Raw genomic sequence first — 25,147 nt, 5'->3', positions numbered from 1 at the left:
GTCAGCAGTAGTAACTTCTAAGGACCCAAATATCTAGAAATACTGGAAAGCACTTTCAAAATGAATCCAAAATAGACCCAAAGTTCAATAACAATTAATGTATTTAAAAAAAAAACAATGATAACAAACATACTGACTTAGATAGGTACAGTTCACTGGCCACATTTGTTCAATAGAAATAACAAATGAATTTTACGACTAAAACCGCATTAAATATTAATCCACCTATCAGCTATTTTCTTTAACTTGCTTCCTTTTTTCCTTTACAACATGGTGCCATTCTTTTCACATCCGTATTAATCCCCCTACTCTCAAATGAATAACAAGTGTTTTTCCTTTGATACTTTGATGTATCACGGCGGTTTTAACAATACATTTCAATTAAGAGATTTGAATAATATTGCTTGGACCCATATGTTCTAGGGAGGCTGGGATACAGTTAGAATACAAATACTAAGCATCTTGACTTAATCAGCTTCTCTCAGCAGCTCAATCCTGTAACAGAGACAATTTCAACCATATCTCGTCAAATGTTGGCAACGCCACTATCATCACCTGAAACAGGTAAAAACTCGTTAACTGGGCCAGGTAAAATTCGTTATCGCCTGGTCACTCAGCCAGCATACCTGGTTCATATCTGTTCACACAAAATAACGAGACCACACTCAATTTCTCATTTCTTTTATAAAACGCAAGATGCTGATAAGGTCGTCTTGGAGACGATATTTCAACAGAACCTGAGGGCAGACATTCTGTTTGATAAACATTTCCGTAATTTTGGTGTAGCACACGCATTGCTTTGCCATGGTCATTCGGACACCCTCTAACAAACAAAGCTACTTCCTGTGGGACAATTAGAACCTTGCATGTTTGAGGACATTACCTGTGGTTCCAAATAAAAAATATTCTGATTTTCGTACAATTAGCAATTCCACATGGTAACTAATCTACCAGACTGTTAGGACCCTATTAAGGTACCTAACATAATATCAATGTGTTCAAATTCAGATTTTTGCCTGAAAATAATCAATATCTGGTATTATTAGGGACAGGTCTTCAAATTTCATTCCTGTGTTACAGGCTATGTCGGGTAATTCCATATCATAATTACCTTGATTGAACTACAATACAGCTAAATTATCAGCCTCAGATTAATGTGTGATCAGGCAATGGAAAGATAAGGCAGCAAGGCTGTAACAGCACTCACAATAACACAACTTTAATGGTAAAAATACCACCGATTATTTCCTCTGCATTCTAGTCATTTACAATGCTGAGATAAACGGCCCGTGGAATCTAGATCATTCGTGTTCCTCAAGAACTTTGGATACAAATATAAAGTCAGTTGCCTGAGTGATAAAAAATAAGTCATGATTGATAAAATTATCACAACTAGGAAACACTTTTTCTGTAAATCTTCAGCTTCCTTTCACAGAACTATTCATTGGCCTGGTCTCTATATAGCCTAGAGATGGTTTTGCCTTCATTTCTTTAGGGAAATAATTTTCCTGAGCAACTCATTGTCTAGATATGCTGGAAGGTCTAAGAACCATGACAGGACAATGAATGCTAGCCTTCCCAGAAGGCCATAACTCCCTTTGAACTCAAACTTCTGTACTAAGGTAATAACAGCGTTAACCGATGCAAACCATTTTTGCTATTTATTTTATTTTTTCTTTTTCTTCTGAATTCCATAAAATCGCTTACTTGATGGTGGTAGAGCAATGTCGTCATGGTTACCAAGATTGCTATCTCGTTTCAATTAAGTAAACAATCTCTACACGATTCATTCGCACTTATACTTTTAAAACACAGCCCTATATTTAACAGAAGTCTGTTTCAATATTCATGGCATCACCAAAATACTGTACTTCAAAACATGTACACATACACCACAACACATGTGCATGTTATAATAAGTATGTGTCATCAGGTTTTCCCTTTTTATAGACACAGACCTATGATAATTAAACAGTGTTTGTTTTTTGGGATTTTTTCTGGGTTTGAACTAAGCCAGGGTCATATTGAAGTGTGGTCTCCTTGAAGTAGTTAATGAGTTCCTTACTGAACAACATACTGGAGGCCAGCATCACATGCTATCCAGAGGAATTGGGGTACAGTATTGTGCCCCTAAACAACCATGACAGCACATTTCGGTCTGGGAAATAAAAAAAATACATTTGCGGTTGCGACCAGGCCAACTGATACAATGGTCCTCAAAGGACAGTAGGAATAATTATTGAAACTTTGGTTCTCTGAGATTTAACTCAACATCACACAAGTATATACCGTTAACTTATGTGCATATCTGACATCAGTGTATACAGCTGACCAATACCATATTGTATTATTCCAATTCAGGGTATTTTCTGGGGTAATTTTAGCCCTCCACCCACTTCTGACCGTTTTCAGTACACAGGCTGCCTGGGCTTAAGTCAAGTAAAATTCTGTAATGACATAAACAGACCAGGATTCCATCCACATCATCTGTTATGGTATATATCCATACTCATGCATGTATAAGATGTATTGTTATCTTTTAGATATACCTAATATATTCTACATTAATCCCAGGGAGACAACACAAAACATTGGACTAACAAGAGGCCCATGGGCCTTAACGGTCATCTGACAAAAAGCAAGCCAAACCTAGAAAGTGGGTTGAGGTCATTCATTTGAACAAACTTGGTAGCCTCTCCTCCAAGCATCTTACAGGCCCAATATCAGCACTCATGGACTTTTGCTTGTTGAGAAGAAGTCGTTTGTATATTTTAACATATTTGACCCCTGTGACCTTGAAAGTGGGTTGAGGTCATTCATTTGAATAAACTTCCTCCCAGCATGCTACAGACCCAATATCGGCACTCATAGACTTTTGCTTAATGAGATGAAGTCCTTTGTATATTTTAACATATTTGACCCCTGTGACCTTGAAAGTGGGCCAAGGTCATTCATTTGAACAAACTTTGTAGGGCTCCATGCCAGCATGCTATGGGCCAAGTATTAGCCCCCTAGGCCTTCTAGTATTTGAGAAGAAGTTATTTAAAGATTTTGACATATTTGACCCCTGCGACCTTGAAAGTTGTTCAAGGTCATTCATTTAAATAAACTTGGTAGCCTTTCCTCCCAGCATGCTACAGACCCAATATCGGCACTCATAGACTTTTGCTTATTGAGATGAAGTCCTTTGTATATTTTAACATATTTGACCCCTGTGACCTTGAAAGTGGGCCAAGGTCATTCATTTGAACAAACTTTGTAGGGCTCCATGCCAGCATGCTATGGGCCAAGTATTAGCCCCCTAGGCCTTCTAGTATTTGAGAAGAAGTTATTCAAAGATTTTGACATATTTGACCCCTGTGACCTTGAAAGTTGTTCAAAGTCATTCATTTAAACAAACTTGATAGCCCTTCATCCCAGCATGCCACAGGCACAATATCAGCAATCTGAGCCTTTTGGTTATTGAGAAGAAGTTGTTTAAATATTTTAACATATTTGACCCCTGTGACCTTTAAAGTGGTTCAAGGTCATTCATTTGAACAAACTTGGTAGTCCTTCATCCCAGCATGTCACAGGCCCAATATCTACACTCTGAGCCTTTTGGTTAATGAGAAGAAGTTGTTTAAAGATTTTAACATATTTGACCCCTGTGACCTTTAAAGTGGGTCAAGGTCATTCATTTGAACAAACTTGGTAGAGCTCCATGCCAGTATCCTCTGTGCCAAGTATTAGCCCCCTAGACCTTCTAGTATTTGAGAAGAAGTCGTTTGAATGAAAAGTTTACGCACGGCGCACGGCGGACGACGACGGACGAAGCATGATGACTATAGGTCATCGGACCCTTCGGGTCCAGATGACCTAAAAATCATAGGGCAGGCTTATTATAGAACATTGAAATAGTATTTGCTGGTACATATATTAATAATATTAAACAGGTATATATCTAACAGGAATGGTAAAATGTGCTGCCAAAATTGGGTTTGAACCTTGGAATCTTCTGACCACCTACCAACAGAGCTACTTCATTTCATCTTCCTAAGTCTCCTACTTCTGACAACCTACCAACAGAGCTACTTCATTTCATCTTCCTAAGTCTCCTACTTCTGAACACCTTCCAACAGAGCTACTTCATTTCATCTTCCTAAGTCTCCTACTTCTGAACACCTACCAACAGAGCTACTTCATTTCATCTTCCTAAGTCTCCTACTTCTGAACACCTTCCAACAGAGCTACTTCATTTCATCTTCCTAAGTCTCCTACTTCTGAACACCTACCAACAGAGCTACTTCATTTCATCTTCCTAAGTCTCCTACTTCTGAACACCTACCAACAGAGCTACTTCATTTCATCTTCCTAAGTCTCCTACTTCTGAACACCTACCAACAGAGCTACTTCATTTCATCTTCCTAAGTCTCCTACTTCTGACAACCTACCAACAGAGCTACTTCATTTCATCTTCTTAAGTCTCCTACTTCTGAACACCTTCCAACAGAGCTACTTCATTTCATCTTCCTAAGTCTCCTACTTCTGACAACCTACCAACAGAGCTACTTCATTTCATCTTCCTAAGTCTCCTACTTCTGACAACCTACCAACAGAGCTACTTCATTTCATCTTCCTAAGTCTCCTACTTCTGACAACCTACCAACAGAGCTACTTCATTTCATCTTCCTAAGTCTCCTACTTCTGAACACCTACCAACAGAGCTACTTCATTTCATCTTCCTAAGTCTCCTACTTCTGAACACCTACCAACAGAGCTACTTCATTTCATCTTCCTAAGTCTCCTATTTCTCATAAAGACTGAAAGTCAGTTGGGAATCACATGAGATAAATCACTAATAGCTGAGCCATGCTGTTCTCAAAACAGTTTTTGTTTATAAGGTATAGCTACGCCATAGATCAAAACTGCATTCCCAGTTCAAACAATCCTGGGTCTTTCTTTTACACTCTAAATATACCTACAAACTTGACCAAATTAGGTGCAGGAAATGTTGTATCTCCAACAAAAAGTACAAATAAATAAATTTCATGACAACCAAGGGACTTCTATCCAGACAGTTTTTGAGATGTTCCCCAAGAACAACATGAAATGATTCATGTTTGTGGGGGATTTTTTTATCATTCATTTCAAGGGTAATCTTTATCAACCAATCCATATTTCCATGAAATGTGAAAATTAGTATAAGCAAATTTAATGAGCTACTTTCATCTATGGAATTTCTACCAATGTATAAATGTCTAATTGTGGTATCACTGTTGGATTGGATCGACTTTACTACTGATCAAAAAGCTGATTACAGTATCCATCTTTGGACTGTTTTTTGAAAACTTGGAACACAATACCTTTTTATCACTTATTTTGAGAAGACAATAGACTAATTGGGAAGAAAGATCTCAGTAGCAAAGTGTAAATTTTCTGTTTAAAAGCTGGATAATGTCATGTTTGAAAGTCCCAGTAAAAAGTTCTGCCAGTCCTGTACACCATTAGGATGAGTTAGAATGCCAGTCTGCTTGCTTTGTACTGTTTCCTCTCCTCATTTGATTGTACCTTTACCATTTACCTTGTTCTAATTGTTGATAGGTAAATGAGCAAAGTTTTCAGAAGTTTTTTCATTCTTGGTAGTGGAATTGCTGTCTTGTAACAGAAAATAGATCTCATTGATGACAACAGAAGTGCCTATTGTTGTTAACAGAATCCCTGTTCCCATTGTTGTTAACAGAAACCCTGTTCCCATTGTTGTTAACAGAATCCCTGTTCCCATTATTGTCAACAGAATCCCTGTTCCCATTGTTGTTAACAGAATCCCTGTTACCATTGTTGTTAACAGAATCCCTGTTCCAATTGTTGTTAACAGAATCCCTGTTCCCATTGTTGTTAACAGAATCCTTGTTCCCATTGTTGTTACCAGAATCTCTGTTCCCATCCTTTTTATCCGAAACCCTGATCCAGTTGTTGGCAGTAGAATCACTGATCCCGATTCTATATCAGAATTGATGTACCAACAGCAAGAACTTGGATCAACGAAGCTAAACATGAAAAGTTTTGGAATTTCCAAAGACGATTGTTCTCACGAAAAGTGTTGTAAAATAACTTGACACTTTCAATTGGTAAAATAAAGCTATTTCATTTGGAATCCTGCTAGTACGAAAGAACCATTTTTTTGTTGTTAAAACTGTTGTCAAAATACAAATGGTTTAACTCTCATGAAATACACCTATTAGTTGTCAGCAAAACTTACCCTGTACAAATTACCACTAATATCAACTGATTAGAACTGGAGAAATAGCTTATTCTGCACATCAGAAACATAGAGGAGGAAAAAAAGAAATTATACAAAATTTAAATGTTCTGTCTAACTGTATTACTAGCACGAATCATAGTAACGCACCATTCACTGCTGACAATGGCTTAGGGTGTTTACTCCAGATTCCATTAGTTTATAATGAAATCTATTGAAATCACTAGTGTAGGCCTACATGCTGGAGACAGACAACAAGTCGTTAATTTCAGTCCAACAAGTTGTTTTTAATCCATTAAAAGTTTAATCTCTATGCCGAGCTGGTGTATATGCAGCTAGCCTAAACCTTCACTCTACACCAATATACCACACCAACAACATTTTAATCAATATGTTTTTCCAAAAAGCTTGTGCTCAGCTTGGAGCCTTTTAAAAGAGAATTAGACCGATTGAGACAGCATTAAAAAGAATAGGCAGGGCGTTTATCTCCACTTCAAAGACCACAAACAGTATTCTGTCATACATAATGCATGTGTAAGATTGCTAGGCCATCACTGTACAACTAGGGACACAATATATATATATAGATATAGAATTTACTTAAATTGTTATTCTGATTTTACCTGTGAACCTTCCAGTCAGGTTTATTGGCCAGACAGCATCAGATGATGAAAAAGCTATCTCCATTCAAATGATAAAATAAATAGCATTTAATTCATAAAAAAAAATGCTTTCTATGGTTTTTTTTATTTCATTATATTTCATTATCATTATTTTTTTTCAATTATGATAAGACACATGTCTGTGTTAAAACTTCAACGAAGGACTTATCATTAACCTCACAAGAAGACTCTTCCATAATTCAAGGATATTTGGACTAATTGAATGGATTAAATGGTACATAATACTGATTATTGCTTACATGGCACAGAATATATACATTTATATGTATCATGGCGTTTGGTTGATGAATCAGTAATCATGGATCTGAAACTTGACATCTGGAGCAATATTCACAAAATTTATACATCATCTTATTACCAGATTACCAAATTTTAGTACCTTTGAATTTAATTCTCTCAATTTTGATTAAAATTACAAGAATTTTGACCTGCAAAAATAACCAGCTATAAGCAATGAAGTAAATATTTCTGATTCATTTCAATTTTGCACTTGACTTTGATATACACCTAAGTACATAATTGTTTTGCCAACTTTATGAAGTTTTATGTTCCTTTATAAAATTGTCAAAACTGCTTTACTTATGTACTTGCTGAAAAAGTAAAAATTTCCTCTTATGGAGATAAAAGAAAAATTAATGAAGATTTTTGTGAAAAAATCTGAACTCCAAATGTCATGTATACTTCGTACCATGTATGTTTTTATCCAGCAATAAGGTAATGGGGGCCAACACATAACCTCTAACAGTGGGTAGGTGGGGTATAGTATTGGATCGTATATCTACTGAAACTGTAATAGATGAGGGTAGGTTTATTGTCAAATCTGTTGTTATTACTGGGTAAAAAAGGTTAAGGTCACTGTCTTTTACCTCAGGGCCGTCAGACCTGCAGATTATATAGCCAATTAACAACTGTGATTTCCAAACTCCCCCAAAAAATGCAAATCAGATGAGCTTTGCTCTGGCAACTTAATGACAGAAACAGAAAAGGTCATTTAGGTCACACACCTTAGTTTTCAGTGTTTTGGATTTTAGTAAAAAATTTTCTAAGAATTGAAAAATTTTAAAAACATAACTGATGATTTTTCTCAATTTTTTTTTCCCTGGTGTGAATTTTCACCTGGGTTTTGAAGACTCCATACAGGTATATACAAGCATTTCACAGATTCAAATCACCTGATAACTGTATTGTGGTCCTTACATCCTACGATCAAACAATTGCAGCAATACATGTCATCAAGTACAGGCATTTTATTTTAATTACGGAATATAATTACCATCCATCACATCAGGAGGAATGATTCCTGACTGCGGCCGTTACTAGGTATTCTGAACAATGACACTGCTGTCTGCATGTGTACATAAATTTTATTTACAACTTCAAAGTCAACACGACTCATCAACATGTAACATACAACATTTCTACAAGCCAATCAATATTTTCGAATGCTGAATAATGTGCATTGTCATTAAAAACATATTTCTTTATCATGTTCTACCCCAAGTACAAAATAAACGCTTGTTCCATGTCCTGTAACTTAATGTCTGCATCTGTAGAAGGTTCAGGTACATTATTTGTACTTTAACTGGTGAGAACACAGTTAGGATGAAACAATTTGATATATATTATAGTTGCTCACTTCCTGACTTTTCATGGGTGCAGAGCTCCAATATTGTATAAAATGTAATGCTTGATGTCTTTATATACAATTTTCATCTGTTGAAATGGCAAAATAGCAGATGTAAAGTCTGTTTGATAGATAAATTATGAAATTTAAAATATTGGAAAAGATTTTTAGGGTATAACTTCATCATTCTAATAGACTTATTTCAGCATATAAGTACATAAGTATACACCTGGAAACTGTTTCACAAGTAGGGTGGAATTACAGGTGGGTTTAAATCTGTATGTAAGCCATATGTAACAGTTACGGTCTGTTTGGCAAAGCACATGTAACTTACGAGTTGGTGTAAGTTATCCCCTAAACCATGTGTAACTGAGGTGGTGTCACTTACACTGCCCTCTGAGGTGGCGTCAATTACACCGCCCTCTGAGGTGGCATCACTTACACCGCCCTCTGAGGTGGCGTCACTTACACCGCCCTCTGAGGTGGTGTAAATCTGCATGTATCTTTACACCCATTTGTATCTGTGAATCCAAAATGGCAGCTACAATGCATTTAGTAGAAGAACAGAGGAGAGCGATGAGAAGAATGTTTCAGGACAGCACCAATTATCTGGACATACACGACAACAGATGTCTGATCGAGCAGTATTGCATGCCACAAGGTACAATTCTTGATATACCAGAGTTGATAAAAGATGATTTACTAACCGTGGCAAACTGTTTCCACACTATTTTCCTCAGTTTCAACTTTTGGTGGCTCTTTTTTATTTTTTTCTATGCTAAAGGTAGGTATCTTCTGAAAATCAAGGCTATCCATGGAATAAGTGATCTTTTATTCTCCTGTATCACAAAGTGAGCGACTGATGACATAATTAATAGACACAAAAAGGTTTTTTGCTGACTTATTACATTTGAAGGAGGGATTTTATTGCATGGCTCACTTCCCAAATGTTGTCAGTGCCATCCATGTTACTCTGATTCCATCATTGTCCCTTCCATTGACGAGCGCACGTACGTCTGTAGGAAAGGATTCCATGCATTAAACATCCAAACTGTCATCATTAGTAGGTGAAGGAAGGTAAAACATCCTTAACACTGGAAAGTTAACATAATTCATACCTACATTATTTCACAACTTAGCCAGTGTCTTGAACTGATATTTTGGAGTAGTTCCACTTGGCAATATTCTAAAAACCAGAAAGAATCTTACAGAAGTATGGAAAGAGTCCTCCATGTTGAAAATCATATGACATGTTCAAAAGCATTATATAATTATACAGAAAGGTATCTCAGTTGTGATTCCAGACAGTGTCTTAGAATATGAGAATATTTTAGCATTAGGATTATTTTGAAAATATCAAATAATGTTACAACATTCACGATGCAAGAGACATGTTGTATATGTAACAAAACATTATGGAGTTTTTATCTAAAGATGTAAAGATTTATTTCATGTACAACAAAAGTTCAGCATCAAACGCAACTATAAAACAACATGATAGATAGTTGCACATTCATACAATGATTTAAAAGGTACATTACATGTCTCATAATACACTTGACTACGATATAATAGACTCGTACCATGATACACCACATTAGACCATGCATTCTGCTATATAGGAGACGGCTTTGGACTAGTCCTAGTATGATATACATTTAAGAGTAACACAATCATACCATCATATGTAACCCTGGTAAAATACTAGCTGCAATATATCACTCAGCTAGAGACAACTTCTCTTAAACTCAATCGGTTGAGTGTCAGACAAGTATGTCAAAGGTACATGTTCATTGATAGAGCCAGGTATAAGTTACACCTTGTTTGTCAAGTGCTTGCCAGGACAACAATCAGAATCAATTAATTGTTCTAACTTTTATTTACAATAAATCTATCAAATGTCTACATTACATTGAAAATGCTAATTCTTTAATTTGTAGATGTTCTTTGTTATAACTCGGCAGTTTCTAGGAATCTTACCTTCCAAACAAAGTGTTATTTAAAAAATCTGGTTTTATTTGGGGCCAAACATATGATAGAAAAGATGAGGGGGAGATCTTTTGCTTAATAGCAAGCAGGCTGGAGAGAAAGAAAATGACATATGTTCCAAACCTAGATTTCAGGGTGCACACTTCCAATCAACTTTTCAAGACCCCTGATATTGTCTTTCAAACAATTATGCATATCTGATGACAAAATTCATATTTTCTTCCTCAATTCCATCCCAACCTCCCCTCTTAATCCCCCTTACGGGACAAATTATTTCTAACTTGACAAATCATTTCTTACAGGACAAATTATCTCTTACGGGACAAATTATTTCTTACTTAACAAATTATTTCTTATGGGACAAATCTTACGGGACAAATTATTTCTTACAGGACAATTTATTTCTTACAGGACAAATTATTTCTTACAGGACAATTTATTTCTTACAGGACAATTTATCTTGCTCAACAAATTATCTCTTATTTGACAAATTATTTCTTATGGGACAAATTATCTCTTATTTGACAAACTATTTCTTACGGGGCAAATTATATCTTACGGTACAAATTATCTCTTACGGGACAAAACTAGAGTTTCAAGAAAACAAAACAGTTATAAACCAAGCCACACTTGTTAAGGGGTCATTTAGAGTCTAACAAAAAAATATGCTCTTAAGCCACTTGTGTTGTTGCAAATTAAATCAAACATGTACTCACATTGTTTACCATAAAACAATACTGTTTCAAGAACCATTACTAAGCTGCTGGCGTAAAAGCACTCTTACTTTATATTTCCAAGCTGTGTAGACAATCAATTTGGAGGAAATTGAGCTCATGTTTCCCAAGAGCTAAAAATTAAGTGCAGGACTAGCATTTCAAGGTGGCACAGGCCTTGTACTGGAGGCCATACAGCACACATCACATGACGTAATGTCCTCTAGTGACCTAATTTTAGTCTGCAAGGTAGTTGTCAAAACAACACTTGACAACCCAATTATCACCATTCTCCTTTAAACATTTACTCATCAACGGCACAGTGTAGACTTAAAGTCTTATGTCCGTCTCGAAATTACTGTGACCTTTAAAAGTCTTTGTACACCAAGTATTGGTGTATTAATGGTCAAAAATTCTAAGAAGAACAGTTCCATTAACTAACTTGGCACATCACAGTAATTCTAGTAACCGACTATACGCAATGATATTCACAGCAGGATTTAATTGTGAACTATTCGCTGGAAATCAAGAGAGTACAATATTCAGGGCTCTCACACCACATTTTGGGACTGGGGCCCGGGGCCCTTAGAATTGGGGAAAATAGTGGCGTTTTCCTTAGAATTGGGAAAACTTGGGGTCTAAATTGGGAAAAAAAGATACTATTTTGCATTGGGAATGGGGCCGATAATCTGGCAGATCGAGAGCCCTGATATTCAATATTCAGCAAACATTTTCACAGTAAATCAAAACCTTAACATATTATCTGTCATGTCATTTGAAAAACCTGGAAAGTTAAGCCCTATGAAATGTACACTTTTACAGTACATATATAACAATCTATAGACATGTGCAAAATTTGATAACTGTTTTACAAGCCCAAACTGGGACTACTGTGAAATGTCAGCTCCCACAAAATTACACGACTATACACCAATACCTAAAAACTTGTTACACACATAAAAATAAAAGATACGTATGAAGTGAAAGAACATTACCTGATCTATCTCATCTCTATCTCTACCCTGATGGTTTTTTCGTGCATTACTTGGTTTAAAATTTCCATGATTATCAATTTAACAAGAGATCCCAGAGGGATCTTAGCGCCCACCATTTGAGGATCTATTTTCAGTTCTTGAAGATTTGTTTATTTTTTTTTTTGTTTGTTACAGGTGTTGTAAATGTTCATGAACTGGTCTTCATTGAATGTACTCAATGATGGCACAAGATATTTTTATTAAGCACTTATTAGCAAATATCATTTGAAAAAGATCCCAAAGTATTATTAGATAGCAGTCAGTTAAAGATGGATAATGGACAATATGTTTGTGCTGTATTACTGTCGACATCCAAGATGGCGGCCTGTGGGCCACCTTGATTTCAAATCAGTCCAAAAAAGGTACAATGCACAACTAGGGACCAAGGGAAACCAATATCTATGAAATATCAGAAGGATCCATCAAGTACTTCCTCAGATATAGCAGTAACAAGATTTTACTCTCAAAATCCAAGATGGCTGCCTGTCAGCCATCCTGATTTCGGATCAGTCCAAAAAGGTACAATGCACAACTTGGAACCAAAGGGAATCTGCATATGAAATTTGAGAAAGATCCATCCAGTACTTTCCAAGAAATAGCGGTAACAAACTTTTACATCCAAAATCCAAGATGGCCATCTGTCGGCCATCTTGAATTTGAATCAGTCCAAAAAAGGTACAATGCACAACAAGGGACCAAGGGGAAACAGCATATAAAATTTGAGAAAGATCCATCCAGTACTTTCTCAGAAATAGCGGTAACAAACTTTTACTTCGAAAATCCAAGATGGCCACCTGTCGGCCATCTTGAATTCGAATCAGTCCAAAAAAGGTACAATGCACAACTAGGGACCAAGGGGAACCTGCATATGAAATTTGAGAAAGATCCATCCAGCACTTTCTCAGAAATAGCGGTAACAAACTTTTAATTTCAAAAACCAAGATGGCCACCTGTCTGCCATCTTGAATTCAAATCAATCCAAAAAAAGTACAATGCACAACTAGGGACCAAGGGGAACCTGCATATGAAATTTGAGAAAGATCCATCCAGTACTTTTCCAGAAATAGCGGTAACAAGAATTGTTCACGGACGGACGACGGACGACGGACGACGGACCACGGACGCAGGGCGATTTGAATACCCCACCATCTGATGATGGTGGGCTAATAAAAACATAATCTTTAGACACAACAGTTAAAAACATCTGGACTCACATTTTCAGTTTAATTCTGTCTAGATTGATTGATTTTCTTCCGTGTTTATATCTGATATCATTTGTACACCAACATAGTAATCTATTTTTTATGAAATTTTTTCATTTCAGTTTAATTGTTTGCTGGGTTCATCATCCCATGAACAGCCAGTGTCATTTTAAGATGAAGACTGCTTATAGTAGCTGATTGATACCTCATTGAACAATATACCAGAGGCCAATCACATTTCATCAAGAACGACTGGGGTACAGGTGGGTTTTTTTCAATACATACTGGTGGCCTTATTATCAAACATGGGCTTATTCCAAGATAATGCTTTTACCTCCCCATGACAATTTCAAACTCTTTGTTGATGAATCTTGTCGTGAGCTCATTCATAGGGGAAGGCTAAGTTTCATACAGAGACAATGGATATATAAGATCAGAACAAGCATCTGAACTTTAACCTTTTATCCTGACCTTGACCTTCGTTGTGGTTATCATAAGACAAACTAGCTGGTCATGATGAATCATGTGTTATAAGGAATGTTTCCATATTTTAGAAAATGAACTCACAGCAACCCCACTGGACCAACAAGCCACCGTAAAACCCTTTGTGTAAAAGAACTTCCTGACTATAATTACAATGACTTGTACACAACCTTCCGTTTAAACCTTGTTTTACCTTTATTACACATCACCTTGATAACATACTATCATGTTAATATTTCGGGCTTAAAAAAGTACATTTCTTTCCAAAACAACACACTAAGATAATGACATGTTGATAAACAAGATTCCCTCTCTCTATAAGGACACACTGTCTATAATGACATCCTGCTGCCAAGCAAGATTTCCCCTTCTCTATAAGGAAAACCTGTCTATAATGACATCCTGCTGCCAAGCAAAATCTCCCTCTCTATAAGGACACCCTGTCTATAATGACATCCTGTTGCCAAGCAAGATTCCCCCTTCTCTATAAGGACATCCTGTCTCTAATGACATCCTGTTGCCAAGCAAGATTTCCTCTCTCTATAAGGACACCCTGTCTATAATGACATCCTGTTGCCAAGCAAAATCCCCCTCTCTATAAGGACAACCTGTCTATAATGACATCCTGTTGCCAAGCAAAATCTCCCTCTCTATAAGGACACCCTGTCTATAATGACATCCTGTTGCCAAGCAAAATCTCCCTCTCTATAAGGACACCCTGTCTTTGACATCCTGTTGCCAAGCAAGATTCCCCCTCTCTATAAGGACACTCTGTCTATAATGACATCCTGTTGCCAAGCATCCTGTTGCCAAGCAAGATTCCCCCTCTCTATAAGGACACCCTGTCTATAATGACATCCTGTTGCCAAGCAAAATATCCCTCTCTATAAGGACAACCTGTCTATAATGACATCCTGTTGCCAAGCAAAATCTCCCTCTCTATAAGGACACACTGTCTATAATGACATCCTGTTGTCAAGCAAGATTCCCCCTCTCTATAAGGACACCCTGTCTATAATGACATCCTGTTGCCAAGCAAGATTCCCCCTTCTCTATAAGGACATCCTGTCTCTAATGACATCCTGTTGCCAAGCAAAATATCCCTCTCTATAAGGACAACCTGTCTATAATGACATCCTGTTGCCAAGCAAGATTCATAAGGACACCCTGTCTCATCCTGTTCTCTCTATAAGGACACACTGTCTATAATGACATCCTGTTGCCAAGCAAGATTCCCCCTCTCTATAAGGACACCCTGTCTATAATGACATCCTGTTGCCAAGCAAAATCTCCCTCTCTATAAGGACACCCTGTCTATAATGACATCCTGTTGCCAAGCAAGATTCCCCCTCTCTATAAGGACACCCTGTCTATAATGACATCCTGTTGCCAAGCAAAATATCCCTCTCTATAAGGACAACCTGTCTCATCCTGTTGCCATATAAGGACACACTGTCTATAATGACATCCTGTTGCCAAGCAAGATTCCCCCTTCTCTATAAGGACATCCTGTCTATAATGACATCCTGCTGCCAAGCAAAATCTCCCTCTCTATAAGGACACCCTGTCTATAATGACATCCTGTTGCCAAGCATAAGGACATCCTGTCTCTAATGACATCCTGTTGCCAAGCAAGATTTCCTCTCTCTATAAGGACACCCTGTCTATAATGACATCCTGTTGCCAAGCAAAATCTCCCTCTCTATAAGGACACCCTGTCTATAATGACATCCTGCTGCCAAGCAAGATTCCCCCTCTCTATAAGGACAACCTGTCTATAATGACATCCTGTTGCCAAGCAAAATCTCCCTCTCTATAAGGACACCCTGTCTATAATGACATCCTGTTGCCAAGCAAGATTCCCCCTCTCTATAAGGACACCCTGTCTATAATGACATCCTGCTGCCAAGCAAGATTTCCTCTCTCTATAAGGACACCCTGTCTATAATGACATCCTCTTGCCAAGCAAAATCTCCCTTTCTATAAGGACACCCTGTCTATAATGACATCCTGTTGCCAAGCAAAATCCCCCTCTCTATAATGACACCCTGTCTATAATGACATCCTGTTGCCAAGCAAAATCCCCCTCTCTATAAGGACATCCTGTCTATAATGACATCCTGCTGCCAAGCAAGATTCCTCTCTCTATAATGACATCCTATTGACAACAAGAACAACAATACATAGTTTGAAACAACGTACTCTCTAATTACTATTGTGACTACAATGACAAGGCTGTATATCTCTATCTGTCATCAGTATATGTAAATAGATGATTAGTCTGTTGCCCGAATTTTGTGAAAAATGCATTATTTTTGGTTTATAAATGTTTGTAAAACCAGAGATATTATTCATTCACATGGATGGTGGGGAATGCTTTTTGCGTGGCTATAGATATCCCTCATTACCAAAACCTTCAGACTTCTGTACTACTTCCAATGTAGCAGACTGGACATCTTGTTTGTTGGCATGACAACATTAAACCCTCCAGTAAACAAACCAATATGTTGGACTTATTTTTAATGTCTGGCCATAAAACAGTTAATGTTCATATAAACACAATGCTAGTATTATTTCTTGGTTAGCATCTTAGTGACATATGGTGAACTACAATTTCACATCAGAAGAAAATGAAAGTTACTGCATACCCAGCATAGCTTTCAAGAGTTTATAGGAGTATGAACATTCCTTTCATCTTGAGCTGTATAAAGCTTGTAACAAAGACATTTTACAAACTGTCAGCCAAAGTTGGACACATGTAAACATTTCTATCATGCGATATTATATCAAATTCTATTTGGAATATTTCTAGAAATATTGATCGATACATATTTACATGGACTATACATGGCAGTAAAACCATCTCAACAGAAATGGACACAATATGGAAATTTATTGTAGTGATCCTATCACTGACACAGATACAATTTTATCTACCTCACACAATAAAGAGAAAAAATGTACAAAATATCAGGTGTCATATATAAATGTGTTGAAAAAATAACCACACACATTATTGAGCTGAAGGAATTCTTGATGTTTCTATTTAAAAACTTATATCACCCAGTAGTACAGCAAGGTATCACAACAACACTTAGGGAAACTTTCATTCCTTTTTTAATTTATTTTACCAAAAACAAAAAGAAAAAAAATCTTTTTAGCTATTATAGTTATTTTTATAAATCAGGGTCACTCTTTGATGAATTAGTATCATGACATCTTGGAGTCTTTGATACAATAATTATCATCAGGTTATTTACCATAGTTCTGTTGGCTTATCAAAGCCTCCTGTATGTTGTTCAGTGTAGAAGCCACCATCCATTACAAGGAGCCTCACAAGACTCACCTCAAAACGACTCTGGCTGGTTATTAATTGGGCAATAAACCAGGAAAACATTCAGACAAAACAAATGGGGAAAAAAGTTAGCTGTATAAATGGAGTTTCGCTGTTTAAAATCCTGGTTACAGATTTATTGGTTCATAGGAAGAGACTATGTCTCAGTCAGCCAAGTCTGACACATGAATATTATGGTATCCTTCCTTCAAAATTCTGCTACTCCATTGGTCAGTATACTGGGAAATGAAACAAAAGTGCTGCTTTTTAGACCAGATATCAATATCTTTTACTCTATCACTTACTCAGGTTTGATGTCAGCTGAACTGATCTCTGATGAACCTTGTAGTTCTATTTCTTTCTTGGTCACACCATCCCTTTCACTGTAATATAAAAAAGGTACCTTACATTAATTGTTCTATCAAATTCCACCATCATAGAATCCCACTGATTCAAAATGATAAACAACGAAAAAATACTGACATGTCAACAGAATCATAAGTCAAACTCAATTTGATGACACTAAAAAAAATATACATGTATGAACAAAGTAAAGATTTACAGATAGACCTCTGAAAAAGGATATGGAGAATAAGACCAGGTGTTCTGAAAGGGCAAGTGTCTTCTGTTTCATTGATGTCATGTAATTTTTTATCAAATCTGAAGTTGACTTTACATTCAAATTTGAAGTGGAAGGCCATTACTCATTTTCACATTAAAGTGTGATCTCAACCTTGACCTTGACATGTGGTTCTTGACAAATGATCTTATGGGAGGTCCCAATTACCTTTGTATCATCACATAACAAACAAATCAGATACAGAGGTATTGAAACGATGGAGACCTTCTAACATAGTTATCGTGACCTTGAACCCAGTACCCTGAAATATAAACCCAAGGTTAAATCTTTTTACATGTACATGTATTCAAAGAAAGTTCCATCAATATCTTATACGAACTGTAATAAGGAATGTTGTGATATGGTACTTATATTCATCAACTTCTGGCACTGACATTATATTTCTTTTGTAAAGAAATGGTTGGTTATCATCTCGCAATTACCAACAGAATGTGTTGGAGATTTGAACTCATATTAAAATGAAGGGAAAAAAAGGAAAGTCAGCTAACAATAGAAATAAGTAAATACAAGCATTGAACTGCATTCAGTTGGAATTCATGGGCTTATGAATGCCAAAAAGATAAAGTCATACTCATCATGAAGCACTAACAAATTTATCTTTGTCAAGTTGGTATTCATCAGCTCATGAATGTAAAGTGAAAGCAGTTCAATGCTTAAGTATTAATAAGACCAAATACTGACATACCAGATGATGTCTGTATTTCAGATTTTCTACAATTAATTTCCATGATCAAACTCATCTAGTCAAAACCCATCAATTGATAAAGTCAAGATTGTTTTTCTTTGTACTTTTGTCATGGTTTGATTATTATCAATTAATCTGATAGCTAACAGATTCGTAAGTAATTATATACACACCAACTGTACATCCCATTTGTTGTACACGATGACACAAGGTAAATAATGTAACACAAGATATAAAATTGTAAATGTATAATCTAGATAAGTAACAAATCTTTATCAGTGAACACTGGCTTCTGATGATGCTTTTCATCAGGTTTAATAGGAATCATTCCCTAAGTTTAAGTTTTCACTTTAGTTACGTAGTTAAATTTAATAACTTTATCAAGAGGATTTTAAAACATAATACAAATGACGTTGCACGTTAGTTTTCATTTCTTGATAATTATTTGAATGGAGTTTTAATATTCCTCTGATAATAATGGATACAATATTGCAGGTTTATAATATTGTAATAAATCTAAGTGCTGTCACCTAGATCAGGTCTCTGACAAAATCAAAGCAGATACTTTTGTTAATTTCAATAAGAAATCAACAGGTGAAATTTGTTCTATCCAAACATTTTCATCAGAGAGGTTATCCCTAGACATTTACATTGACAAGCCACACCTGTCCCCTCCTTAATATACAAATACATCCAGTCTACATGTACAGGTAATTACAATCATCACTATCTAGAGGGGGTCATTTGACAGGTAAAAAAAAACAAAGGAGATTGCTCCCCAGCCTCACAGGTGATATCAAGGGACAAAGTAAACAAATATGGCTCAGATTCATCAGTTATGGTTCAGTGAGCACTCTTGTCAGGTATAGATTGGATGGGAGGATGGTGATAAAGGAATTCTGTAGTGAGGGGAGGGGGAGACAAATACATATGGTTGCATGGCAACCAAAGGAGAAATGTGTATGTCTAAACATCATCACATGACTAGGGCAGCTAATAGTAGATATAGGTAGTTTGGATGCAGTGTGGACACACATGAGTGACCACAGGTAGTTCTGAGCTGTTGATGCAGTGCGGATACAGATAATTGACAACAGGTATGTCTAAGCAGTGGGGATACACACGAGTGACTACAGATAGGTCTGAGCTGTTGATACAGTGGGGGATACACACAATTGACCATAGGTGGCTTCTGGACCATGACTCTGATCTGTTTACAGTTGAAATAAATAAATAAATAAATAAATAATAAATAAATAAATAAATAAATAAATAAATAAATAAATAAATAAATAAATAAATAAATAAATAAATAAATAAATAAATTACAAATCAAACACAGTAGGGTTACATATATTTCACCACAGGTATCGCTTCTGGACCACAACTTAGAGGGCTGAATGGCAACGTAACATAATGATTTCAACAATCCATGATAATACTTCGGGTTGTATATCTGGCACTGAAATTGGTCATAACTGGGACTATGTAATACAGAGACACAAACTTTGATCATGAACACTATCAAAAAGCTTCAAACTTATTTTACTATCCCAAATATAATGAATGTTGGTATTTGTAACAAATAATTGAATAAACTATAGTTTGCATTGACTATATGAAGGTCACCATGGTCAGTTATATACTGGATAATACTGTTAACCAGTGTGCTAGATATTAACATACAAACTAATAAACTTTACTTAATTTACAACAATTGTTATATGAGTTCCTGTAAGGAAGTGTGTGGAAGTCTTGCTATGGCAGTAAACCAATATAGTCTAACAAGAGACTCTCATTTTATCTACAGATGCTAGAACCTGGGACTAGATTTAATCCTGACAGAATGATTTTCGGCATCTCTTCAACCCCAACAATAAAAATAGGCGGATAGAGGTTCAGTTGCCCCATTGTACATTTTGGGATCAGGTCATTACCTGCATATTCTTCTGATCAAATATAATTCATAGCTGTCATATTATTAAAGCAAAATCTCTTTGAGTTACATGGCAAAAAGGGCAAAATATATCTTTTTGAAGAAATAGTTAAAGTACCCCCTCCCACCTCCTCCAACCCTGCTCAGCCAATATGTACATTTTTTAATCACATCAGGAAGTTAGTGAAATGGCTAAGTAGCCACTAATTGACTCCCTCATCCCAGGGTGCCAGTCATCTTATTGTACAATTTTTAATTACTACACTTTTTAAGGATGTCTCCAGCCAAATTTGTCAAATTGTTCAGTTGAAATCAAAAGGCCCAATGTATTGATCACCTGTTCTGCAGTTTATAAAAACATAATTGGAAGATATTTTTTCTGATAACATTGATGATCATATTTAAATAATACCCATTCTTTAAGTTATGTTGCTTGTGAAAATCTTAAATTATTCAACCAGAAAAGGTTTGATCCTCATGGGTTTGCTGGTCCATGCTGCTTCTTTGAACAAACTCTTGGTTAATGAGAAGATGTTTAAATACTTCAACACATTGGTCTTTGTATTCTTGAAAGTAGGTAAAGATAATACATTTTATCAAATAGGTAGGTAGCCCCTCATCCTTGCATGAGTCAGGCCTGATATCATACTCCTCGGTCTTTTGACTATTTAGTAGCTGCAGAGAGATTTTAACACATTTGACATGTGACCTTGAACAAAGGTCAAAATTATCAATTTGAATAAACTTAGTAGCAGGACAGGCCAGATATGATGACCCTGGACTATTGATTAATAAGAGGAAGTGGTTTAAAGATTTTTACACATCTGACCTCTGTGACCTTGAACACATATCATGGTAATTAATTGAAACAAACTTGGAATCCCTTCATCCAAGCATGATACAGAAACATTATCATGACCCTGGGCCTTTTGGTAAGTGAGAAGTTCTTCAATAATTCAATCATTTTCACCTGCTTGAGGTAAGGAATTCAATTAATAAAAACATGTTTTTGGTACAGCATTTCCCAATTTTTTATATCTATAGCGTAATTTTTAAAGAAATTGAAACATTTTTTTCACATAAAGAAATAAGAAATGTGAAACACTAGATTTTAATCTTGTTTTATGTTTAGCTATATTGCTAGTTACTAAAGAATGCATCACATCTAAAACCTGAACTGGACATCTTTACAACACAGTCATTTCCCTGACATGTAATCCCCGTCATTTGTGGGAGGTAAATCTCCTATCAGTGACCTCTCATGTTCCTGCCTAAAACAATCAAACGGCTTCCTCATATCATACGCAAAATGCTCATCGTCAAGACCAATTCATTGGTGATTTGAATGTGACATTTGACACTACCACATTCTGTTTTCTATGTAGGTTGACTCATCATAAGAAACAGAGATGACAATTTATTAAAATATGCACAGCGAGTGTGGTTACATGGGAAAATGAACCTAGTCCTAGTTAATCAGCAAACCAAAATTTTTAAAAACTATCAACTTTACTTATTTTACAACAATTTCAAAATAAGCAAGCTTAAGTTAATCACTCTTGTTAAGATTAAGTTCAAACAAACATGAGAAATATTATTGTAGGAGGAAACTAAAGTACTTGTGGAAACCCCGCCTGGTCAGACGTGTCCATTCACAGCATCCAACCCCAGTCACATAGGTAAAAGGCAAGTGTGTTACCACTGCAACACCTGACCCTGATAACTCCTTCAATTACAAGATCAATACAGAAAAGATATGTATTTTAGCTCCAAATCATACTCTCAATACATATAAAGTCCTGTTTCATGAAATGACTAGTTTGAAATTTTTTGACACTTTAACCTTAAAATCATATTTATATGATAACATGGGAAAAGATTTACAGCTTGCAAAGACAATATCACAAATCATTTAACCTCTGACCTACTGGCTGTACTATAAGCAATGTTTAATTTGAACATTTGAGTTACAGAACAAAACTTTATTCCGAGACCAAAGTGGGACAAAGTCAGACTTTTTGCACACAAATAGTGATTCTCAACCTGCCTTTCTGAGCAAGAGGGCTACCTAAAAAACAAGGAAATTGATCAATCAACTTATTATTGAAACTTTAAAATATGAAGTTAACTTAACTTGCCTGTAAATGTCTTAAACATTGATGAAGACTATTGATAATTTATCCTGTGACTGGCACTGCTATGAATAGTTGTTGAAATACATAGTTTTACATGTTGTACTGAACATGCTGATCTATGAAAATTCATGAATTTGTTGATATATCAGATGAAGTTAGAGACTTTATTTCTGTGCAAAGCAATTACTTTTGCATCCATCATCAGGCAAAATTCAGTGCAATGTCAAGTAAACACAGATTGAACGACTAAACTTAAGTTTCAATAGTCTGATTTTCAAACAATGTTGCAAGATAAATAGAATATATGGTCAGTGTCTTAAAATATAAGCTGTGTTTTGGCTATATTTCTTCACACTCGTCAAAATACAGCTCATATTTTAAGACACTGACCAAGTATTCACTATATATTGGCTACTCTCATTGCAGCTAAGTAGTCAGGTGTTATTTCTGATGAAGCATCATAACCAGTAATGCACTTTAGCATTCAGTGTTGCATGTAAAAAGGAAATGTTGGAGTTTGCATTTTCCTCTTAAAAACAATGAATAGTTTGCTTTTTGGTCCTGTTGGTAGAGTCAGTGGACTACCACAAAAGAGACCCAGGTTTGATTCCTGTTGAGTGTTCAACAGGATTTTATTTTTCTTTGTTTTGCTCTTTGAACAGGATCATTTATACTCCGTTGAACCTTCTGACATTGGTATTTTTCTATAATTTTTCAATGCCGAAACTTATTTGCATATCAGTGTTTAATTTGTCAAGAAAATACTAAGTCAACCTTATTCCCTATGGGTATTTGAACACCTACCACATTGCCAATTATAAGTCTCATACATTAAAAAAGGAACCAAAGTTTTGCTGTCTATGAAGATCAAGTTCAAAAGAAGGGCATAATGTATACATTATCTAGAAAAGATTCTGTAAAGGCATCAAACATGTTCTTATGGGAGATGACTCCCGAGCATATGAGGAGGTGATCAAGAGATTGAAATCAATGACACATCATTTTGTGTCAGAGGGTATCAAATTGTTGTCAATATAGTACAGGTATTGACAAGGAACTCAGCATTAAAACTTGGATACATGTATTGTCTGTCTAATGTAATAAAGAAATGGACATAATTGTCTTACAACCAAATATGTTTGTTTCTCCATAATGAAAAGGAGATCATTGGTTATCAACCCAGCATTAAACATGAATTGTCTATGTGGTACTGTGGATGTCAGAACTGGACATATGTCTGTTATATTGACTATCACAGTAAGCATTGTTGTATATTAAGTATTTTTAGCGAGGCAATCCATCCCACTTGTTCATTGATCTAGATGTTGTCACAATTTAGAACCAAAGAATATTTTTGTAGTAAAAATTTCCAATGCCTGACGTAACATCAATTAACAGGTCAAACATATCTTTGACCTAAGTACATATATACTATTATCTCCACAAGTATCATATAAGTCTATAACCAGTTTCGCCAACTGCAACTTTATCAATAACAGCATCTCACATGTATAGTGGGATTTTCATGGCAAAGACAGAATCGAACGATTAATCTATATATGCATGAGAAGAAAATATAGACCAAGTCGACTTGCTGATTAGATTTATTTCGACACATTTGTGTAATACCCCGTTTACTTTGCCGTCGAGTCAAAACTATGGATTGGTTTCTTGTTTTGACGGGAACTTATTTCTGATTTATTGGTGCTGTATCCAAAAATCGACCCCTATTTAACGATTATCACATTGTTATCAACAGTTGGTGTTAAGTTATGTCAAAATCGATGATGTGTAGTAAATTCCAATACTACAAGACTCCCTTAAGTATTCCATTGATGGTTTCCATTGATCTCGTCAAGATCAATAGCACTGAATCAATGGGACCGCCCTCAAAACATAGACCCGCCTATGTGCTCTCTGCTGGTCATGTTCACTCACTGGGGACGGGTCAACAGTATATTATTGGCATTAAAGTATGAATTCTTCGCAAGATCGAAAAGACATAAGTTACATTTACCTATATTCAAATATTGCCAGCTTTTTGCCACTGCTACACGCTAACCCACGTGGAAAATGTCTCATGGAGGCCATACTGTGAAAACACTCTGCCGCCTATACCATTAAAAAGAATGTAAACAAAACAATTCTTGTCGTAATTTTAAATTCTTAAATAAACATTATCACTATTACGGAACCTGTTATCCCTTTCATGTATTATTCAAGGTTTGGCGTGAAAGTTCCATGCGCCATGGGTGTAGTATGTCATTGTTTATAATTATTTTTAACGCTCTAAGCATAAAATGCAGCCACCTGCCAAAACAGATGCAGCGATTGGTCTTTTGCGTCAATAAATTTCATTGGATGATGGGTACCGTTATAATTTACAGTTCCTGAATTATTAATGAGGTGAGATTTTGTCCGCGAAATCATGTTATTTCACTTATCTTT

General features: G+C 35.9%; 1 protein-coding gene across 1 annotated transcript in view; it reads right to left on the bottom strand.

Annotated features, from left to right (window-relative positions):
- The window catches only part of LOC132560870 (tRNA (guanine-N(7)-)-methyltransferase non-catalytic subunit wdr4-like), a 153,606-nt gene extending 128,813 nt beyond the window's left edge, over positions 1–24,793 (bottom strand). Inside the window, exons 1-2 of the mRNA XM_060225610.1 lie at positions 24,717–24,793; positions 17,609–17,686 (exon numbers count right to left, since the gene is read on the bottom strand). Of these exons, the coding sequence (XP_060081593.1) occupies positions 17,609–17,686; positions 24,717–24,790 (152 nt within the window). The 5' untranslated portion in view covers positions 24,791–24,793. The remainder of the gene's footprint in view (positions 1–17,608; positions 17,687–24,716) is intronic.
- Positions 24,794–25,147: the final 354 nt, after the last annotated feature.

Source organism: Ylistrum balloti, unplaced genomic scaffold (assembly GCF_031769215.1).
Source record: "Ylistrum balloti isolate Yb309-2 unplaced genomic scaffold, AGI_CSIRO_Ybal_v1 Utg369568, whole genome shotgun sequence".
Classification (NCBI taxonomy): Eukaryota; Metazoa; Mollusca; class Bivalvia; order Pectinida; family Pectinidae; genus Ylistrum; species Ylistrum balloti.
This window is presented reverse-complemented; position numbering and strand designations above follow the sequence as displayed.